The 23167-nt window shown below is 41.0% G+C and overlaps 1 protein-coding gene across 3 annotated transcripts in view; it reads left to right on the top strand.

The window, feature by feature from the left end:
- ARHGAP18 (Rho GTPase activating protein 18) overlaps positions 1 to 23167 on the top strand; it is an 82344-nt gene that overhangs the window by 33107 nt on the left and 26070 nt on the right. For all 3 annotated transcript variants that reach the window (XM_063124689.1, XM_063124688.1, XM_063124691.1), the window contains exons 2-4: positions 11482 to 11681; positions 15294 to 15529; positions 19295 to 19367. In XM_063124689.1, the coding sequence (XP_062980759.1) occupies positions 11482 to 11681; positions 15294 to 15529; positions 19295 to 19367 (509 nt within the window). The remainder of the gene's footprint in view (positions 1 to 11481; positions 11682 to 15293; positions 15530 to 19294; positions 19368 to 23167) is intronic.

Here is a 23167-nt window from a genome sequence, read left to right on the forward strand (position 1 = left end):
TCTGATTCATAGAAATTCAAACTCATTTGAATGTATTGCGGATTTCTCCAACATTAGAGATATCCACAATTTGTGGATTTAAATGTGCTGACCATATTCGTATGTTGTGGCACAGTATGAAGTATAAAGAGCCTGTTCAGACAACACACCAAGCCATGGTTAGGCTGCTACCCCTTTTGCAGCAAATGGTTAGTGAGCATGTTTAAACTGTTGTTATGTAGCCACCATGGTTAGGAATGGTTCACAAGATGCTCTCAGTCATTGTCCACATGACATGTTAAGCCATAAAGTGTAACTCCAAATTTTTAACCTTAGTGGCATGTCATCTGAACAGGGTCATACTTTAGTTGTGAACCACAAATTTTAACTTCTTTCTTTAAGGATCATGGAGGTGAGTTATTCAAATCCAAGTTTAGGATCTACAATTGTCTTTCCATTAACTGAAGCCTATTGTATCAAAATATTTTAGGAATTGCCATATTTACAAAAACAAATGAGAAGTAAAATTATTTTAATTTGTTTGTATTGGCCCTTGTGAAAGCTATATCAGAGTGAAAATCCCCTTGCCAGAACTGCTGAACAAGTATAAGCAAGGCAAATAATAGACCTTCTGCATACACAGGCCAGAAGTGTTCTTGAAGGAAAACTATCCTTCTTGTGCTAACTTAACCTTTGATACCTGACCGTGCAGTGAAACTATTTGCAGAGGCAATACTGAAAGAAGCGTGGTTAATAAGATTAGGCTTCCTTTACAACACTTTGTAGGGCTGACAGGGATTGTTGCTTGATTTAATGAAATGATTTCTGGCAGAATAAGTAGGTCTCCTGATAGATAATTCTTTTCATACCATTTGCTGTTGTTGATAGAGAAATAAGATATCCATATAGACTTCAAGCCTGAATAAGTTGTATATGTATATGGCAAGCTACTGAGAAGAATTTCTATGTGGGGGATGTCAAGGAAGATTAAATTCTTGAGTCACCTAGCTGGTGTTTCATATGACCTTATGAAATGCCTGATGATTAGATAGTTCTAGGGCATTCAACTAAATCCTCCCAGGTTATGGAATTGAAGTGAGAGCCTTCAACGCTCCTGGCTATATGTAGGTATGTTTGTCTTTGGTTTTTACTCCTGGGTGGGAAGATTGTGATCTGGGTGTGGAAGAAATTGAGGCAAGTCCTTTGTCATGGACAGATCAATACCTGGTAGGATTTAGACTAACTGGGACCCTAACTTCTGCAGGGGTAGGGAACGTATCAAAATGGTCCACGTTCAAAGGCTTATGGAACTGATGGATTCCTTATGGCATTTAAAGGCCTATCTTTTTCAACATGCTTTTGAGCATAGTGCTCATTATATTGTAATGTGTATTGTTTAGGTTATGTGCTGTCTTAATGTTGTATGTTTGGAGAAGAAATTGCAGAATAGAAATTGTATTATAAATTATGAATAATAGTAAAGGTAAAGTATAATAAAGTTGAGAAAAACATTTTTTGTAGTTTAATCCTTGAGAATAATTCCTTTGCTAAGCTTCTGATAGCTTTATTTTATTAACAAAATTCATTTTTTCTTTAATTACACATGGCAGGAATGCTTCTAGTGTCTATTTCTGTAACTTTAATAGTCAGTCTGAACATTTCTATTGACTGCTTCTTTTCTGTGTGTTTTCATTCAGGAAACAAAAAAAGCTGAAGAAGTCCTGTAGAAAGGAATGTTATTTATTCATTTATTATTACAGCACTGTAAATGTACATGGGCTGTCCATCATATTTTTATTGTTGTGCCAGTTGCAGCATGTGCTATGTTTGCAAATTCAACTGGCACACCTGATTTGCAAGAAGAGATGCAAATCTGATGGGACACGTAATAGGAGATGCAAAAACATACGCTATGTTTTCTTCATAGACCCCTTCCAGAGCCTTCATTTAATGTGACCAAGCCAGTATTTGGTTTTAGAGATGGACAAATGTAAGATTCAGGTGTAATATACTTCCAATCATGCTTTAGTTACCAGACTTGTCTAATTGTACAACAGTAGTGTAAGAAAACAATGTTTTTGTACTCTGTAAATAGAATATGCACATTTTCATACACAGACATTATTCCTATATAGGAAAAATATCTGAAATTTGGTGGTGGTACGGAAAAGACCAAGAGAAAATATTTTCCAAAAATCTAGCAGCTTGCCCTTGTATCAACCTTAAAGAAAACAATAAAATTACATATTGTTATCTGACTCCATACACAGGTAAACAAGATACACAAACAAAAGTCTTTAAATATTGGGACTGTTGTAGGAACAACAAGGCAGACATCTTGAGTATCTGGTTGTCCTAAGATCCATAGATATTGGCAAAGAAGGATATATAAGATAAACTAATAATTAATTATGACCTTCTTTCCACCACAGTTAACGGACTACTGGAATAGTTAAAAAAATCTAAAAGAATATGATATACTAATTTAGAATTCAGTAAACTGAAGTGTATTTAAATAGCTGCTAAGGAATGACTGTGTAACATGTGGAATGTTGTTGAAATGGAAAGAGTATCCAATGAAGGGAATGCAAAATACGTGTCTGCTTTTTTTTTTGCTTTTTTAAAAAAAGCCGCTGTGTAACTAGTGCGTTTCCTTTTACATGTTTCTTAATATCATGACATCCCATCTATGTGTGCTTCCAGTAGTAACTAGTGTGAAGTGGGTGGAAGGGAAAAGCAGAATATCATGATAGCAGTAATGTCTACAAGATGTAATGGAGGGGACTTAGTTATGCAGCTGCCACTACTGGGCCATTTCTACACCTGCCTTTTCTCCTGGAATCATCCCTGTACGTCCAAATGTCACACAGGGGATCCCGGGAGCAGGCAGGGATGATCGCTCCGTTTTCCTGGGATAATCCTTAGGTGTAGAAAGGGCCCTGGTCTCAGCTTGATGTTTAATGACCTCTGTGGTTTGGTCCTGAGAGATGGTTTACACATTATCGCAGGTATGTGGTACAGCTGTCATGGTTGTATCTGTAAAGCATTCTCCCATTTTAACCTCTCTGCATGTGCAAAGCAAGAGAAGCCTTCTCCTCAGTGTCTTAGCTAAACATATTCAGGAATATACCACAGATCTGCACTTAACATTTGAATAGGCTGTAGGATAACTCAGTTCTACACTAAGCAAGATAAAACACTTTGAAAATGTTTTGAAAACTGTATATGGAGTGTGTCATGGGCCTCAACAGTTGTCAAAACTGTTATAAACTGTTTTAAAGCAGTAGTGTAGATCCTGCCTTGGAAGCCGGTGAGATTGTATGGGCCAGATAGAAGGGCAAATCTTGATCTCTAAGGCAATTGGGTTCCCAGGCCCAATTTAGATGCTAGCGGTTATTGGGTGCCTGGATTTTCTCACCCTTGGTGAAGGTGAAGAAAAACAAATTTGTGTCATGCTTCTCATAATTAAGTGACCCTGTTTAGATATGGTTTATTGCATGAAGGAAAGTATATGTTCTTACGGGGGTGCAATTACATTGGTGTGACTCTAATGGTTGGAGTGAGGGTGGGGGAGGAAAGAGAGGAGCCATCAAAGGAGGGGGCAAGAAAAAAAAAATCCAAATAAATATCTGTGGGCACAAATGACCAGCCAAAATATTGGGACAAATTTATTTACAATATGTCTATACCACTCAATATCTAAAAAAAGATACCAGAGTGGTGAACATAGGTATAAACAGTAAAAAGAAAGAATATTATAAAAGCAAATTAAAATTGTTTAATTTAAAATAAAGGACCAGAAAAAAGTGCCTGGTCAGTTTGGGAAGGCTTCTTGAAATAGAGATGTTTTCCCCCAGGAGGCACCAGAAGCAGCCTAGTGTTGGCACCTGCCTGATCTCCAGGGTCAGGGAGTTCCACAGAGAAGGGGCCACTACACTAAAGGCTCTTCTCCTGGTAGATTCCAATCGGGCCATGTGGAACCACCAGGCGCATGCCCTCCAATGACCTCAGTGATTGGTAAGGGAGAAGGCGCTCTCAAATGCACCCTCAATCCCCCTCCCCAAATGGCATAGTGCTCATGGGGGCCTATGCCTGCCCTAACCTCTTTGATCCAGCTTAAAGACCCTACAGTAGTCCTGAGATATTGAGATCTTCAATATCACATTGAGATCTTCATAGCAAGGGATTTGAACCCAAACATCGCTTGACCAATGCTTCTGATGAAGTATAAACAGCGAAATACAACTTTCAAAGGGTAGCCTTGCACTCATGTGATGAGACTTTCTTCTCCCCCTGCAGCCCCCTCCAAAATTTGCTCCAGAGGGTTTCCCAAATCTCCAGAGCAGATTTTGAGGGTGTATGTGGGATTGCAAGGGGAAGGAGGAATCGCTCCCTCCCTGTTCCATTAATGGAAGCTGTGGGGTTGTATCCAACGTTAGTCTGACTTAAGTCCCATTCATTTCAATAAGGCTACTCTAAGTAGGACTAACATTAGATCCTCCCTTTGGATTCAACCCCTAGTTCCTGTTCATAGTTTAGGAGTGGAGAACTTTCATAGAACGTTTCATTAAGTAACCTTTAGAAATGAATACCATTATAAATAGCATGGGGAAGAGGAGAAATACCTGGTTTTACCTTAGGTGACCATATGAAAAGGAGGACAGGGCTCCTGTATCTTTAACAGTTGTATTGAAAAGGGAATTTCTGCAGGTATTATTTATTATTTATTTGTTGTAAACCGCCCAGAGAGCTTCGGTTGTGGGGCGGTATATACATGTAATAAAATAAATAAATAAATTATACATGGAGAACCTGGTGAAATTTCCTCTTCATCACACCAGTTAAAGCTGCAGGAGCCCAGCCCTCTTTTGAATCTGGTCACTCCAGTATAACTCCTGCAGCTTTAACTGCTGTGATGAAGAGGTAATTTCACCAGGTATATACAAATTATACCTGCTGAAATTCCATTTTGTATGCAACTATTAAAGATACAGGAGCCCTGTCCTCCTGTCACCCTAGTTTTATCTATCAAACACCATGGCCGTGCAAGCTCTTTTTCCTCAATGTGATTCATGTGGCATCCTTCTACAAGTTCTAATGGAGATAGCATAGATAGCATACTTTAAAGGGTTATAGATCTTTTGCAGCAGATGAAACCCTTGAATAAAAAGACTGTATTGCTTTTTTGTTCAAGAGTTCTATATTAAAAGCAATACTTGCGTGAAACAGCTCAGGTGAGAACTGTGAGTAAACTTAATGAAAGATAGTGATGGTACAGTGTTATAACACTTCTGTAATGTTAGACTTGGTAGCCCACAACAGGAAGAGTCACTTCTTATCGTGACTCTGTATCAAGTACTTGGAACTCTGCGAAGGGTTATGTTTATCTTACAGCTATGCAAGAGTGGCTAGCAGCTAAATGCCAAAGGAAATCTTCAGAGAATATTTATGAACATACCACAATTCTTGGCATAACTAGTCCTTGAGTTGTAAATAGTTTTATGACGACTTCCCCTGAAACTGGTATCTTTCTGTGGTTTTGTTGTCAAGCAGTCACTTGGGTACTTTCTGGATACTAACATTTTCTGCAGACTGGGCAGTGCTTGATTTGTATGAGGGAGAAGCAAATATAAAAAGTATTCTCCTTAATGTTCACCTCACACTTGAAATTAAGAAATTTGTTGTGAAAAAGGAATCAAACAGAACAACTTTGGCAGAAACCTATGGGACTCATAAAAACCAGATAATCAATAAATGAAATGGAAACTTAAAAAAACACCCCGGGGGAAAAGTGAAATGAAAGATGTAAGAAGGAAACTGTAATCGACCATGTGTGGGGAGGTATATAGAATAAGTATTGATGTGTATAGTTGTTGTTGTTTTATTCTTGATTTTTGTGTTCAATGTATTTAATAATAATAAAAATTAACAAATTTGTTGGCTGTGTGGTGTCTAGTTTGCTGGGCCTCCACCCGTCTAGTTTCTCTCCAAAATTGTAAGGACCAAACTACATGTGACATTAATCATGTGGGAGGCCCTTGTGTGCATGAATTTTTCCTTCAGAAATAGCCCGCATTGGGGGCCAGCTTTGGATTAGGATCTTGGCCTTGGGAATAGGGAAATTGGAGCCTATCATGTGGGGAACTCTCCCCACATACAAACTGCAGGCACAGCTTCCCCAATCTGGGGCAAAATACAAAAGCTCCCCCTCCCCAACTATACCAGGTTCTGATCAGATTGAGGCCCCTGCTCTGTCTATTTCTGGGGGGGAGGGAAAGTTGTGTGTAAGAGCAAACTATTTAATTAACATCCTGTGTAGTTTGGCCCCAAGTGCCAGTTTGATTGTATCCTGGAGACCTGCGAGTAGCCTTCAAGTGTTTTTGCTTTTTAACTAAAAAGCAGCATTTAAGGCTACAATTGGGAGCACTGGGGCAGCAAAGAGGGTGAGGGCTGATAACCCTTTCCTCTTCCTGTCTTTTGTCCGCTCAGCATTGATCTTCCCTACACTATGTAAGTAAGTAGTTTATTAGGGTCACAAGATGTTCCACCTAAGTAGCAGGAAGAGCAACTTATGTTCTACCTAAGTAACAGGAAAAGCAAAGGAAGTCTGTGCAATTGTTCTGAGGTGTGTATTGTTTTGGTCAGGTGAAGAGCTGCATTCTCTGTCAGAGTCCTTTCCAAAAGCATTTTCATTCATAGTAACGGGGGCATGAGGCCACAGGTGTGGGGCTAAAAAGGGCATGAGGATATCACTGTTTCAACAATACAAGTTGAAAAATTATTTTATAGGTCATTCATTCATGATAGTTGCTGATTCTCATCAGACTTTGACCAATTTCTTTGATGATAACTACCTTTTATATTGAGTCAGTTAAATTGATTTCAATTTTCTTTTTCCTGTACTGCCATAGTAAAGCCCATTTTATAGACTAACTGTATTTCACGTGATTCAGTATTGCTTCCATACTACACTATAATATATATGAAGGCTACAACATTATTGACATCTGCCGGCAAACCAACCTACAGTGTATTATTTTATCACTGAAATAACTTTTGAAACAAGTTCATTATTCTAATCGAATCAAGTTAGAAAAGGTATACTTAATGTTTTGGTTTTAGCTCTGTGCTGCAGAGTGAGGCAATTGCCGTGGTTGACAGAAGCTGGGCTGGTGGTAGCAGGGAGGCATGAAAGGGCAGTGCAGTGAATGTCACACAGCCTGCTTTGCACCCACTAAGCTAGCCTTTTGTTTTCAAGTGTGGTGGACATTTGTTTTTCCATTGCCAGTGTTGAAGTAAGATTTAACTGCTTTTATACATGGAATTGGTAGCGGTGGGAGGTTACATGGAGCCATTTTGGCCTTCATCTCAGGCACAAAGATGTCTTGGGCTGGTCATGCCCCTATGTCATGAACTGGGCATATATTTATCATAATTTCTGAAGTCTAGCCAGTTTCCAGTTTCTCTTGGGGTCCATTTACCACAAGATGTAGTGATGGCCACCATGGCTACTAGCCCTGATAGTTGTGTACTATCTCCAGTATTCGAGGCAGTAGGCCTGTGTGCACCAGCTGCTGGGGAACATGGGTGGGAGGGTGCTGTTGCACCATGTCCTGCTTGTTGATCCCTAGCTGATGGCTGGTTGGCCACTGTGTGAACAGAGTGCTGGACTGATCCAGCATGGCACTTCTTATATTCTTATGTTCATATTCCATTATAAGAGTTAGTAACACAGTTGGTTTCAACTGGTTTAATGTATCTGTAATATCTTTTGTTTAATATCTAAAGTTTAATATCTTTTGTGGTCAGTGACCTTCTCCAAACAGCCAAAACTTCCTTCTCTCCCAGTACTCATTTTACTTTGCTAGCGAAGTATTGCCTCATTGCCTTTAAGTACGAGGAATTGCCCTAAAGGAAATTGGTATCCCTGGAGCAACTATTGCATTAATCTGCACAGATTAATCCTATCCTCTTTTTTTTTTTTTTTTTTAAAAAGTTGGCTTTCATACACTTTGCCTCTGCACTGTTGGTTGGTTTTAACCTCTAAAGTGAATGAACACTTGCCAATTGTGAATGTTTTTTGTACTAAGGGACGGGGCTCAAGAATCGTAGGAAGTTCAGATTTCTTTTTCGTCTGGAATCCTACTAAAGGGTGTTTGCCAATGGAAATGCTCCTGGCCACAGGTTGACATGTCATATTTGATCCATGGAAATGGTCTGAACAGAGTCATAGAAACTCTACATCAGTATGTTGGGCTTTGCTCTTTCTCCATCATGGGTCATCATGCATAAACTTCAGCCCTGCTTAGATTTGAACACAAAGATGAACTTCTTAACTTCAGTACACTGAAGTCGTTTTCCTTGTTTTAGCATGAATTGTCCCATGTGAGTTTATCCATATTTGAAGTATTTCTCTCTAAATAAACCCTGAAAGTGCAGGATGATTAATAGAATCATAGAATGATAGAATAGCAGAGTTGGAAGGGGCCTACAACTTTGCTGTGTGGTTTTATCCTGGTTGCGCTTTTTATACTGTATTTCGTAATTGTGTTTTAACCTGTTGGGTGTTTTACTGTGGTTTTAATTTTTGTGAACCGCCCAGAGAGCTTCGGCTATTGGGCGGTATAAAAATGTAATAAATAAATAAATAAATAAATAAATAAATAAAAATCGAATCCAACCCCCTGCTCAATGCAGGAATCCACCCTAAAGCATCCCTGCCGGATGGTTGTCCAGCTGCCTCTTGAATGACTCCAGTGTGGGAGAGCCCACAACCTCCCTAGGTAACTGATTCCATTGTCGTACCGCTCTAACAGTCAGGAAGTTTTTCCTGATGTCCAGCTGGAATCTGGCTTCCTTTAACTTGAGCCCGTTATTCCATGTCCTGCACTCTGGGAGGATTGAGACGAGATCCTGGCCCTCCTCTGTGTGACAACCTTTTAAGTATTTGAAGTGCTATCATGTCTCCCCTCAATCTTCTCTTCTCTTCTCCAGGCTAAACATGCCCAGTTCTTTCAGTCTCTCTTCATAGGGCTTTGTTTCTAGACCCCTGATCATCCTGGTTGCCCTCCTCTGAACACGCTCCAGCTTGTCTGCATTCTTCTTGAATTGTGGAGCCCAGAACTGGACGCAATACTCTAGATGAGGCCTAACCAGGGCTGAATAGAGAGGAACCAGTATCTCCTGTGATTTGGAAGCTGTACTTCTATTAATGCAGCCCAAAATAGCATTGGCCTTTCTTGCAGCCATATCACACTGTTGGCTCATATTCAGCTTGCGATCTACAACAATTCCAAGATCCTTCTCGTTTGTAGTATTGCTGAGCCAAGTATCCCCCATCTTGTAACTGTGCATTTGGTTTCTATTTCCTAAATATAGAACTTGGCATTTATCCCTATTAAATTTCATTCTGTTTTTTCAGCCCAGCACTCCAGCCTATCAAGATCACTTTGAAGTTTGTTTCTGACTTCCAGAGTATTAGCTATCCCACCCAATTTTGTGTCATCTGCAAATTTGATAAGCGTTCCCTGCACCTCCTCGTCCAAATCATTAATAAAAATGTTGAAGAGCACTGGGCCCAGGACTGAGCCCTGCGGTACCCCACTCGTTGCCTCTCCTCAGTTTGAGAAGGTTCCATTGATAAGTACTCTTTGAGTCCGATTCTGTAGCCAACTGTGAATCCACCTAATAGTTGTTCCATCTAGCCCACTTTTAGCTAGTTTGTTAATCAGAATATCATGGGGCACGTTGTCAAAAGCTTTGCTGAAGTCAAGATATATGACGTCCACAGCATTCCCACAGTCCTTGATCAAAAGATGTTACTTGATCAAAAGTTACTTGAATCAAAGTTACTTGATCAAAAGATGAAATCAAATTAGTCTGACAGGATTTGTTCCTGAAAAATCCATGTTGGCTTCTAGTAATCACTGCATAGATTTCAAGGTGTTTACAGATTGACTTCTTTATAATATGCTCCAGAATTTTCCCAGGGATGGATGTCAGACTGACTGGTCTGTAGTTCCCAGGTTCCTCCTTTTTGCCCTTTTTGAAGATAGGGACAACGTTAGCCCTCCTCTAGTCGTCCGGCACCTCACCCGTCTTCCATGATTTTGCAAGATAATAGACAAAGGTTCTGAGAGTTCTTCCGCTAGCTCCTTCATTACTCTAGGATGCAGTTCATCGGGCCCTGGAGATTTGAACTCATTCAAGGAAATTAGGTGTTCTTTGACCATTTGTTTATCAATCTCAAACTACAATCCTGCCCCCTCAACTTCTGCTTCACTTTTTCCAGGGGGGTCATAAACCCGCTTTTGGGAGAAGACTGAGGCAAAGTAGGAATTGAGCACTTCAGCCTTTTCTTTGTCATCTGTTATCAATTTGCCATCCTCATTAAGCAGTTGACCCACCATTTCTTTCCTCTGTCTTTTACTACTCACGTATCTGAAGAAAGCCTTTTTATTTCTTTTAGCATCCCTTGCTAATCTCAGCTTATTCACAGCTTTAGCCTTCCTGACGCCATTTCAGCACTTCTGCGCCACTTGTCTGTACTCTTCTTTTGTAGCCTGGCCTTCCTTCCACTTCCTATATGTATCCTATATGTAAGCTTTTTGTGGAGCCACATTGGTTTCCTCTATCTTTTCTCCTTGTTGGAATTGTTTGTAACTGTGCCTTTAAAATTTCCTTTTTTAAATACTCCCACCCACCCTGCACTCCTTTTTTTATTAGGCTCGCTTGCCATGGGACCTTACTTATCATAGTTCTGAGTTTATTAAAATCAGCTTTCCTAAAATCCAGAGTACGTGTATAGCTACACTCAACTTTTGTCTCCTTCATAATCAAGAATTCAAGTATGATGTGGTCACTTTCCCCCAGAGTTCCCGTAACTGCCACTTTATCCACTAAGTCATCCCTATTGGTCAATATCAAGTCAAGGATTGCCAATCCTCTAGTTCCTTCCTCCACTTTCTCTGGAGAAAGTTATCACCCATACATGTCAGGAATTTCTTGGAAGGGCTGCTTTTGGAAGTATTTGTCTCCCAACAGATATCAGGGTAATTGAAGTCCCCCATCACTACTACATCACACTTCCTTGAAACACTGGCAATTTGTTTCTCAAAAGTTTTGTCCTCGTCTTCGTGATTGGGTGGTCGGTAGTAGACTCCAATTATCATGTTCTTTTTATTCCTTGCCCCATTTGTTGTCCTGCACTGGGAAAAAACTATCTTCTTCACAAATGCTGATGGAACTCTGAATGTTAATAAGACCAATGGGAATATTTAAAAGAAAATAATAATTCAGGCTTTGAGAACTTGCAATCCCTCCCCTGTGCACTGTAACTTCATAAAATATTTAGTGGTACTCAAAAGTTTAGGAAAAGTGGATAAAAGGGGAAAAATGAAATGTAAAATTTAAATTTTATGACGGCATAAAATCATACGAGGATCAGTGTTATGTTTCTTTACTGGTTTTGATGTCATTGTAAATTATGCTTACATTTTCTAGCCGCAGATCTGGCCAATATACAATGAACCATGAAAACTCCAAGAAGCCCTCAGGGAAGCCACTTTCTCATCATTCAGGTTCTCAGGATTCACTGGATGAATTATCCATGGATGACTATTGGAAAGAGCTTGAAAACATCAATGAAACCAGAGGCAATAATCAGGAAGAACAAGAAATGGTTGTGGTGAAAGAACCTGATGGTAATCAGAATTAAACTTAATAAAACCTATTTCTCCGATCACTTTTTGGAATCTCACCATTAGATCCTTTGGTTCTTGCAGGTGTTACAAACTAGAAAGCATCCACAACAAATCCGCAAAGAGAGAACACGTCTCAAGATGCTGTAAAATATCGTTTATAATAAACCCCTACTTGTTTCAGTCCTGATATTTTGGAGGGCCTTCTTCAGCTATTGAGTTCAAGAGACATTCTTTTAGAGTTCTCTGAAGGCAGTTTTAAAGCTACCCCTGAAGAAAGCTTCTAAAAATATCAAGGCCAAAGTGCACTGGAATTTATTATAAATAAAGTAATCTTTTCTACTACCTTGAGACACATTCTGTGAATTTGCATTGTTACTGATTTAAGACTGAGATCAGTTGGACTTTGCAGTGTATCTGCAAAACTGCCATCCAGTGACTGTGTACTGGCCATGGTTTTCAAAGACTTGAAAGTGCTATTGTAGAACTGTCATTGGCTGGAGAAAAAAACAATAGTTCTTCTCTTATGTGAAATAGTGGGGTTGTTTGGACGACAGCATCTGTAAAAGAAGCCATTGTGGCTTCTCTCCCTGCCCCTGCGCATGTGACCGTCATTTGCAGAATTTTCACAATGCAGTGCAGATTGACATTTTGTCTGAACCCAGTGTGTGGGTGGCTTCGTACCCACGCTACAGCCCCTACTGCAAGACCTGAGTTGTAGGGTGGATACGAAGCCCTGCCCCCCCCCCCCCCCCCCGGTGCTATGCAGGAGGTTTGGATGACATGCCAACACACACTTCATCATGAGGAATTATTGTAAATGATGCAGCAGGGGCAGAAGCCATGATAGCTTCTTTTACTGACATGATCATCTGAACCCTGTCAGTGTCTTCACACCACTCCAGTGATTTGCGTGATGCTAAGGGAAGCAATTGCTAAAAGGGCGTTTTGTTTTTGTTCCTACAGTGAGGATGGATTTTCTTTTTCATTTACATATGTACAGTTTTCAAGCTACTGTTATTGGATTATGTCCAGAGCTTTGTGGTGGAGAACAAGAAGTTGCTCTTTTTCTACAGACGTGATTGTCAGTGCTCAGCTGGTCCACATGGTGCAACATCTAGCAGTCGCATTTGAAGAACTGATTTTGTTCTTCGAAATAATATGATAATAAATATGATATTTACTCTTCCAGCAAGCAGATAACACCATTTTAAACTTAACAAAAAGATTACGTTCTTATATTTTAAATGTAAAGTACAATGCATGTGTTCATTGTGAAGGAAGGAAACAATAACAGTGATACATGATTATACTTCTTTTGAAGTATAATTTCAGTGCTGATCAGATAAGTTTCCTTAGCAGATGCACTCCGCTCCATCATGTGACTTTGAGATTGTTCTTTATCAGTTGGACCCCCCCCCCCCACAGGGCTAACTGCCATCTTCACCCTGTGGGGAAGAAGATGCGAGGGAGACTGGAGCAGGCAGGGACCATCAGAGCCTGCTTCAGTTGGACACCCCCCCACAGGGCTAACACCTTCACCTTGTGGGGAAGAAGGAGCTGTTGGTTTGCCCCTCCATTGGGAGATGAGAGGACGGAGCAGGGCCTTCCCACCAGCCTAAGCAGTCTCCTTAATTTCTTTTTATTTTCTCCCTCTTCCCTCCCCATTCACTTCTCCTTGTGTGTCATGTCTTTTTTTAGAATGGAAGCCTGAGGGTAGGGACTGTCTTCTTTAATGATACATTGTAAGCCGCTCCAAGAGCCTTTTGGCTGAGGTGCAGGATAAAAATACTCTAAATAAATAAATAAATAAATAAATATACCCAGCGTTGCTCAGGCCCCCTAAGATATATGCTTGTGAGGTAATCCTTTTTCCCCTCTCTCACCCTCACAACAACCCCACAAGATAGGCCAGTGTTAGGCCTGTGAGGTAACTTTTAAATTAATTAAATTAGTTTCTTTCTGTCTCTCTCTCACTAGGAGCTGCATACATGGCAGCACTAAAGCCTCGCAGAAGGGAGAGGGAAGAGGGCACAGTGTCTGATAAGATTGGTGAAAAAGACCATTTCTTGTCATGAAGACATCCCTTTTTCTCTCCTCAGAGCTGTTTCCCCCCCTCCCAAGCCCCGCTCTCTCCCAACCAAGCAAGACTATTTTCTTTGCACCAAGCCCCCCACCCCAATCCACCCCACCTCCCAGGCTTGGGCTGATCTCTGAATGGATCCTGAGATAGCAACCATGATCATCATGGGGGTGGTTTGTGATTGGACTGCATGGTTTCAAGCTCCCATCCCCTATGTAGGAGCACATTGTAGCTGTTACAGAGTTCGCACCTGAGTGCTGTTTCCCTTCCACTCGCTCTCTGAAAGAGTTGTCTCAGCCAGAACCAAAGGAAAATGACTCTCAGAGGATGCGGCCAGCTCTGGTCTCATAATCTGAGAGTCGCTTACCTTCTGCTTGTCCTTGCTTTCTCTTGCGGAGTTGCCTCAGCCAGGAGCAAAGGAAAATGCCTCTCAGAAGCAGATAAATGACCACCAAAGCCCAGTAAGGTTGTGTAGCCATTACAGTTGCTTACGTGTTCGTGCGCTTTCTCCGAGATCTGCAAAATGCCTACACATCCCAGCATGCCTTCAGTTGCTTGTAGTCATGCTGGGAGTTGAAGGCATTGGCCTAAGTTTAGTTTTTAATTAATTAAAAATAGTTAAAACTGAAAAATACTGGACCCAAATCATGTAGGGCTTTAAAGGTAATAACCAATACTTTGTACTTCGCCCAGAAACTAATTGGCAGCCAGTGAAGTGATTTTAAAGTTGGTGTAATATGGTCCCCCCTAGGTGTACCAGTGACCAACCTGGCTGCCATATTTTGTACTAGCTGAAGTTTCAGGACTAGGCACAAAGGTAGCCCTATGTAGAGTGCATTGCAGGTAGAGATCCGTTTCCACATAGGAAAAAGTTGAAAGATTTAAATAGTGTAACACTTGAATAAAAAATGCTGCAACTTGAACTAAAAGACTTCAATTGCTAACAAAAGCGGAATTTAATTTGTTCAAAATAGTACTGAGCATCTTTTGCAGTGAGGTTGCAAAACAAAGGCATAGGTAGTACTACAAACATCCAGTTATAATTCTGTAAAATAAATTTTGATGGATTTTTTTTTAAAAAAGAAGTCAATATTTTATTGGAAAGAACTCTGAATCTGTGGTGGTTTATCTAAATTATAAGGACATGATCACATTCCTGGAAATCACTAAGGAAGAGAGAAAGCTGCAATACTATCACCCATTTGTATTAAGATATTTCCCCCCAACTTATCTATCTCTATCTCACTGTTAACAGCCTTTAACTTTCTCCCAGGCAAGGCAATGTATCCCATTGTATTTTTGTATGGGAGAAAGCGAAGCAGCTACAATCAGGGCCATAGGTAAGGTTAGCCAAAACCTCTTCCTCCAGACACCGGAGAGTCTCAATTTGCATCACTGATTACAGACCCTTTGCTTTCTCAAGTCAACAGGAACTATTTCTATCTTCCTTTTAAAATGTGTGTAATGGCCACATCTAGCATTAACATCTAGCATATGTCCCTCTTCATTCTTCTTCTTTTTATTTGGGCCAGAGGGAGAATTGGAAGAAGAGTGGTTAAAAGAAGCGGGTTTGTCAAATCTCTTTGGCGAGGCTGCTGGAGATTCTCAAGAAAGCATGGTGGTTTTGGCTACACTGACCCGTACGCAGGCAGCAGCAGTACAGAAACGAGTGGAGACTGTCACACAGACGATGAGGAAGAAAAACAAACAGTATCAAGTTCCTGATGTGAGGGATATCTTTAAGCAGGAAAATGAGTCAGACGAAAAAGTAAGTTCCTGATTTGTGGCTTGGGCTTGCTCACATTGCAAAAGCTATATACTAAAGTAGGCTATCAGGGATAAATGGGAAGTAAAGTGAGCCCTCTTCTCAAGGACTTCAACAGAGGGCATTTCCTAAGGACTGTTTTGTGTAGTAAGTGTTGCTTTGAGATTACTGAAATAACACAATATTCAGATTTGTTAGGATAATGAAGAAGAGTTTTTGCCTAGGAAAGGACCTGATGTGTGTTCCATGAAGCTTTCTGTTTTGTTTTGTTTTGTTTTGTTTTGTGAAGCAGAATTAGCCTTCACATGAAACAAAGTGAAACAACCTTTTCAGGCAGCATTCTCTGGGGTGGACTGGCAGACCATTATCATAACAACCTCCATTTCTGTGTCTCTCTTCAAAAATGGATTTGGGTGGGCTGCCCGAATCACATATGATTGAATTTATTTGTATGACGATTTTCTGCTATGAGACAATTTGCAATACTCCCATGCCTTCAGCAGGTTTGAAAATGGAGTAATTCAGATAAACTGCCTGTGTTGCTTTTTTTTTAATCTGTAAAAATAATGTTCTGCAGAGAACATGTTGAGGTTCAAGAGAGGGATCTTCCCACTTTTGAGATTGTCATACTGTACGAATTTGTGAGTTCAAGAAACAGATAATGGAATATCACATTTTATTGAATTATTACATCTATAGCAGTTCTTGGTTATTGTAGAATGGATGCTGAAATATGATTTATGGCAGGTGTAGGCAGAAAGTAGATACCCAGATGTTTTTGACTTCAACTCCCAGCATTCCTGCTCATTGTCAATGCTGGAGGAGCTTCTGGGATTTGGTTGAAAACATCTGGAGATCTAACTTTTGCTCCTCTTGACAAGGTATCTCATCTAGGATGGGGTCCCCAACATAGTGCCATAGTGCCCATAGGCACCTCCAATAGCACCTGTGAATGAGTCTCCAATGAGTCTCCAAAAAGCCTTATTCACCATGGTTAAAGCTGAGGTTTAAGATGTCTTCTGAACAGGGCCATTATGGCTTAACGTGTCATGTGAACCATTCCTAAACCATGGTGGCTTCATAACCATGGTTTAAACACGCTCACTAACCATTTGCTCTACAAGTAGGATTACACTGGATCAGTTTCAGTTGGTGAGTACTGAGGATGTGGACAAACTGCTTGGAAGAGTAAGGAGGACAACTTGCCCTCTCGATCCCTGTCCTTCTTGGCTGGTCGCCCAGGGAGGAGATGCAGTTAGATTACAACTACAACATATTATTAATGCATGTCTCAGGGAGGGGAGTTTTCCATCGTGTTTAAAAGAAGCGGTGGTGTGGCTGCTTCTAAAAAAAGCCCTCCCTGGACCCCCTGGACCTTAATAACTATAGACCAGTATCAAGTCTTCCATTTTTGGGTAGGGTGATTGAGGGCAGTTGCCTCCCAACTCCAAGCAGTTTTGGATGATACAGATTTTCTAGACCCATTTCAAACTGGCTTCAGGGCAGGATATGAAGTTGAGACAAATATGGTCACCTTAGTGGATGATCTATGCCTGAGTATTGACAGGGGGAATGTGTCCCTGCTGGCACTTTTGGACCTCTCCGCGCCTTTCGATACCATCAGTCATGGTATCCTTCTGGAACGCCTGAGGGGATTGGGAATCTGGGGCACTGTGCTTCAGTGGTTCTGGTCCTCCCTCTCGGGCAGGTTCCTGATGGTGATGCTTGGGGATAGCAGCTCCTCAAAGAAGGAGCTGTCATATGGCGTACCACAAGGCACCATCCTATCCTCAATGCTGTTTAACATTTAAATTAAACCACTGGGAGAGATCATTCGGAGGCATGGAGTGGGGTGCTATCAGTATGCTGATGACACCCAAATATATTTCTCTATGCCTTCAACAACAGTGTCAGCTAAGGATAGTGTGTCTCCTCTGAATGAATGCTTGGAGGCGGTAATGGGCTGGATGAGGGAAAACAAACTGAAGTTGAATCCAGACAAGACGGAGGTGATTACTGTCAAAGGCCGCAACCTGGGTTTGGAGGTGTGTCAACCAGTTCTGGATGGGGCTACTGGAGAGGAATCTATAGATCGTAATGCTCACCTCTCCTTTTAGGTCAAATGTTATCAAATTTCAGAAGCTCATTTTTGGGTCTCAGCACTGCAAACTTCACTGGCATCTGTAGTAACTGCAACTAAGAGACCAAGCTTCTGCCCAGAGAGCTTCGGCTATTGGGCGGTATAAAAATGTAATAAAGAAAGAAAGAAAGAAAGCTGAGTGCATTTTTTTTTTAAAAAAAATGCTCTTCAAACAGGGGGCTTCAAATCTCCCAGCCTTTCAAGTTCTGACTGGATTCTTCCATGAAAGTCTGCTGTTTAGTTCTTGGCAGTATTTTCTGTAAATATTTGAATGCGTTGCACACTTTAAATTATCCATACAAATATAAATGTCAGAGTGCAAGGGCAGAAAAACAGAGCTAGAGAACTTTATACATTTAAAACTGGCTTACATAACACAAATAAATGCTGAATAGATGTATTGGCCACTGTTTATTTTTATAATATCCCCAAACACAATGCACCTGAGTACACTAGAATTATTTAGTTGCTATGTAAGGGTTTAAGGGGTGTGTGTCCCCTGACTCTGCTTTAGACATTTTATCTTTTAGCATGTTAACTGAAGTATTGAGAGGCATGGATTTCAGACCTGCTTTTGTATTTGCTGAGTATTCACACACAACTGACTTATCAGTGAACATAGTACGCATATGTCTAATACTTGTCAATACCATCGGTTATTGAAATAGAGGAAGAACCAAGTCTGATCTTTACACACTGCTGACCAACTGGCAGTCAATATGAACAGTTCCTGCTCCCCCACACTCCAGATGTAGGACTGGAGTAAGAACTCAGTAGTATTTCTTTTTAGGGATTCCATTAAATATACACCTTTTTAACAACCATTATAGCATACTTCCCTGCATTGGTGTGATGATTAGAGATCAGTATCACAGCTATTAATTGTATCCTCTTGTTCAGTGAGGACATTGACTAAGGCATATAGCTTGTTTGGTTGCCATCAAGATGAATGGGGGGTGATGTAGGAAACTTATTTCCTTGCATGTTCTAATTAGTGTTGTTTACTAAGGTAGAAGAGATATAATAGCATAGCTAGTGCACCGGGGCGGGGGTGGGGGGCGGCGGCGTTAAATTAAATTTAGTGGCCATTTCATTCGTTTTCGTAGGATTCTTCTGGGTAGGTAGTGATTGCATTTCATTTTACTTAAAGAACCCTGTTCAGATGACATGCTAAGCCATGGTAGTGAAACATTTTGAGCTAAACATTGTGGTTTAGTGTGTTGTGTAAACTTTTCCAAACCATGGTGACTACATAACTATGGTTTAAACATGCTACAAGAGTTAGTGGCCTAATGACGGCTTAGTGTGTTGTCTGAATAGGCCCATACTGACCAATCTGGGAGCAAGTCCCATTGAAGTCAATGAGACTTAATTCTGAAGTAGACATATATAGGAGTGCGCAGCTAGTTTGTGTTCTGATTATGCTTGTGAGGTACGTTAATTCTGATGATGAATTACCTTACAAACTACCTCACAAAGACACCAGGCAATGAATAGTGTTGATTTAGTTACACTACTTCATTAAGGAAATAGCAACTTTGTTATGTCAGTACTACAATCAAGTGGGAGCAAAGCATTTTAACTATGATTTACTTATATTTCTGAATATGTTATTTTCTGTATTTTAGGAAACCGTCAGTGAACACCAGCCTGTAAGAACAAAAGAAAACAAGGATGACATGCGGGAGGAAGGAAATGAGGGTATCTGAACATTTTTTTAAAATGTTTGATTGCTTTGAACTGCCTGAGCATGATATATTACAGAACAGATTTATGTAAGTAAAACAAAAAAGCTAGGGTGACCATATGGAAAAGAGAACAGGGCTCCTTTATCTTTAACGTTTGTATAGAAAAAGAAATTTCAGCTGGTGTCCTTTGTATGCATGCAGCACTTGGAGAAATTCCCTCATCACAACAGTTAAAACTGCAGGAACCCTTTTTTGTATCTGGTCACTCTAGGGCAGGGTTCCTGCAGCTTTAATTGTTGTGATGAAGAGGGAATTTCACCAGGTGCTGCATGCATACAGATGACACCTGCTGAAATTCCCTTTTCTACACATCTGTTAAAAGATACAGGGGCCCTGTCCTCCTTTTCATGTGGTCACCCTAAAAAAGCTCTATAATGGACTCTAAAAATGTCAGAGTCTCTATCACAGGGATGGGGAACCTCAGGCCTGTGGGGACAAATCAGTTGCTCTTGGGGTCCCAATCTGGCGCCCCAGCATTTTCCTGGTGGCTACATCCTGTCCTCCTATCACCAATTGCTTGATGGTTTCCCAGCTTTTGCATATTCCCTCCCCCTCCATATTTTAAAAGGTTGAAATGCCTCTCTGACATTTTTGGTGTCTTTGGACTCCCCCCCCCCCCCCCACTTTTACCTTTGGCACTGCCCACAACTGGAATGTGCCCCCCAAGAGCTTCTCTGGTCTTGAGGATGAAAGAAGTTCCTGACTTCTCTACCAGCTCCATAGATTTAGTTACGTGGCTCCCATTACTGTGTCCAAGACAAATTAGGACATAACTGCCAGCTTTTTTCTTCATTGCAACTTCAAATCTAACTACTGGAAATATCAAATGTATAGCATTGATATTATCAATGTATGTTATCAAATGTGTAGCAGTGATATTTCTTATGTTCCATAAAATATTTCCCCATTTAATTTTTGAGCCCAAGAATGAAGAATTGATACGGGTATGTTCAGCATAAAAAATAATAAGAATATAAAAGTATATTTGGATAAGAGCCCCAGCCCACTCAAGTCATACTTGCTATGTAACATGTCTGGCACTGTTTTGTCAACACAATCATACAGTCCTTGAGTTAACATGACCCGAGGTCTGTTGCAAGTATTCCCACCATTTGCGGTAGCATTAGGCCATATAACCTCTGAGCCCTGAACATTCCTGCCAGAGCTGAGGGAGCTGAAAATGCGATTGCCGCAAACCTTGCATAGGTGTGGATCAGGCCCTTTGACCCTGCAGAGTTGTTGATCAGGACCGAACAAAAGTATTGGATGGGAAGGAGGGAAATAGATGAATTGTGCCACTTGTTATTTCAAGGTTGAAATGGTGAGGATATTTAATTCCATCAATTTAAATTGCCAGCCATGTGTATGAAATGAAGAGTAATTGTTTGAAACTGTTAATACGTTTGGTCATTTTTCATTGTCCAAAAGAATGGACATGCAATGAATAGTATTTAATGAAAAGGCTATGAATGAGGAGTTTTCCATAGTTGTTGTGCCTTTTTGTGCTTTTAGCGAGTTCTAGAGGATTGTTTACTATAAGCCATTCATATCTAGCTTTTGCCAGAGTCATTTTTTAATCCAGAAATAAACTAGTTTTAGGTAGCACTTAAATATCAGCTGTCAGCTGTTTTTATAAAACAAAAAGCAAAGAACAAAGAGCTTGGATTAAAATGTGATCTGGCCAAAATACTTTTATTTAATACGCCTTTTTTGCAGGTGATAACTGGTATTGATTTGAACACTCATACCTATTTAATCCTGCACTAACTGGGAGATTTTGTGCTTATGTCCTGTTGAAATCATAAGCATGACTAACTTTCTCTTCATTGGGGTCAATGTAAAATAAAAACAGAATGAGATAGCTCCTATATAGTTCATAGGTTTTGGTTTAGTGCATTTATCACTTACTGCAAACTCAGAAGGAAGTGAATGAGTTAGAGCTTGCAGAGGGAGGGGAGAAACTGTGAGATTGAGGCTAACTTGTGTAACCCCAACTCAGGTTTTGGCGTTACATGTGAGCCAGCCAATTTTAACCAGTTCCTCTTTCCAATGTCTATAAAGGAACATATAAAATTAGCTAATATTATTATTATTTATTATTATTATTTATTTATATAGCACCATCAATGTACATGGTGCTGTACAGAGTAAAACAGTAAATAGCAAGACTCTGCCGCATAGGCTTACAATCTAATAAAATCATAGTAAAACAATAAGAAGGGGAAGAGAATGCAAACAGGCACAGGGTAGGGTAAGCAGGCGCTGGGTAGGGTAAAACTAACAGTATAAAGTCTGCACAACATCAAGTTTTAAAAGCTTTAGGAAAAAGAAAAGTTTTTAGTTGAGCTTCAAAAGCTGCGATTGAACTTGTAGTTCTCAAATGTTCTGGAAGAGCGTTCCAGGCGTAAGGGGCAGCAGAAGAAAATGGACGGAGCCGAGCAAGGGAAGTAGAGGCCCTTGGGCAGGCGAGAAACATGGCATCAGAGGAGCGAAGAGCACGAGCGGGGCTAATAGAATGTTTTCACCTGGCACTTTGACCAGTTCTGTGAAATCCAACTAGTTGCATGTGTACATAAATCAGACAGTTGAGAATTGATAATGATGGTTATCAGAATGCAGCAGCTCCGCTGTTGTCAGGAACTGTGCCCTTTCAGCATATAATGCCTTTGCTGGGTGCCTATTCTGCTATCGGCCCAGGTTTAACACTGTAGTACCAGTATATAAAGCCTTAAACAACTTGGGATAAGGATACTTGAGAGAACACCCTCTTCCTTATCAACCTGCCTGGTCACTGAGGCGACCTGGTCATTAGAATCCACCCAGAGTAGAGCTTTCAGTGTGGTGGCCCCCTTTCCTTGGAAATCTCTGGCTCTGGATATCAGGCAAATACCAACATCGTTTTGTTTCCAGTGCCTGCTTGAACACATTTTTATTTCAACCAGGAGGGGATCTACACCTCATACTGAAGGCGCTTGCGTGCGCCTCCATTGTGCCCCGGAAACGATCGTGTAGATCCTGCCTGGTAAGAGGCGGAGGAAGAGGCGGAGGAGGAGGAGGCTGGGGAATCCGGCTGCGTCATTGCCGCCGCCCACCTCCCCACCGGCCTCCTGCTGCTGGGGAAAGAGCCACCCGGGTCGGAGAGCTCGGCGGAAGAAGCCGCCCCGCCTTCTTCCACCGAGCTCTCTGAACCGGGTGGCTCTTTCGCCAGCAGCAGGAGGCCGGCGGGGAGGTGGGCGGCAGCGGTGGCAAGGACGCGGCTGGATTCCCCAGCCTCCTCCTCCTCCGCCTCTTCCTCCGCCTCTTACCAGGCAGGATCTACACGATCGTTTCCGGGGCACAATGGAGGCGCACGAAAGCGCCTTCAGTACGACGTGTAGATCCCCCCTAGCTTTCCCTGATTGACCAGCCATGGTTTTTACTTGTATTCTCTTTTTAAAATGGTTAATTTTGTTAATTCTGCTAAAACTCTTCCTATTGCGTTGTATTCCTTTTATTTTTTTGTTGTTGACTGCTCTGGAATCTATTTAGATGGGCAGCAGTATATAAACATTGTAAATGAAAAATATCCAATAGCTTTCTGCTAGCAGAACTGATAGTACTGCTGGCAGAACTGATTTCTTCTCTCACTGCAGTCCTGCTCACCCTCCCACCCCAGCTGGGTCTGGAGGTTTGGGGAACCCTCTCAAGCAGATTTGGAAGGCAGTTGGGAGTGCAAGGGGAGAAGAGGAAGAGGAAGTCCCATTGTGTGACCAT

The sequence above is a fragment of the Elgaria multicarinata genome, chromosome 4, assembly GCF_023053635.1.
Source record: "Elgaria multicarinata webbii isolate HBS135686 ecotype San Diego chromosome 4, rElgMul1.1.pri, whole genome shotgun sequence".
NCBI lineage: Eukaryota > Metazoa > Chordata > Lepidosauria > Squamata > Anguidae > Elgaria > Elgaria multicarinata.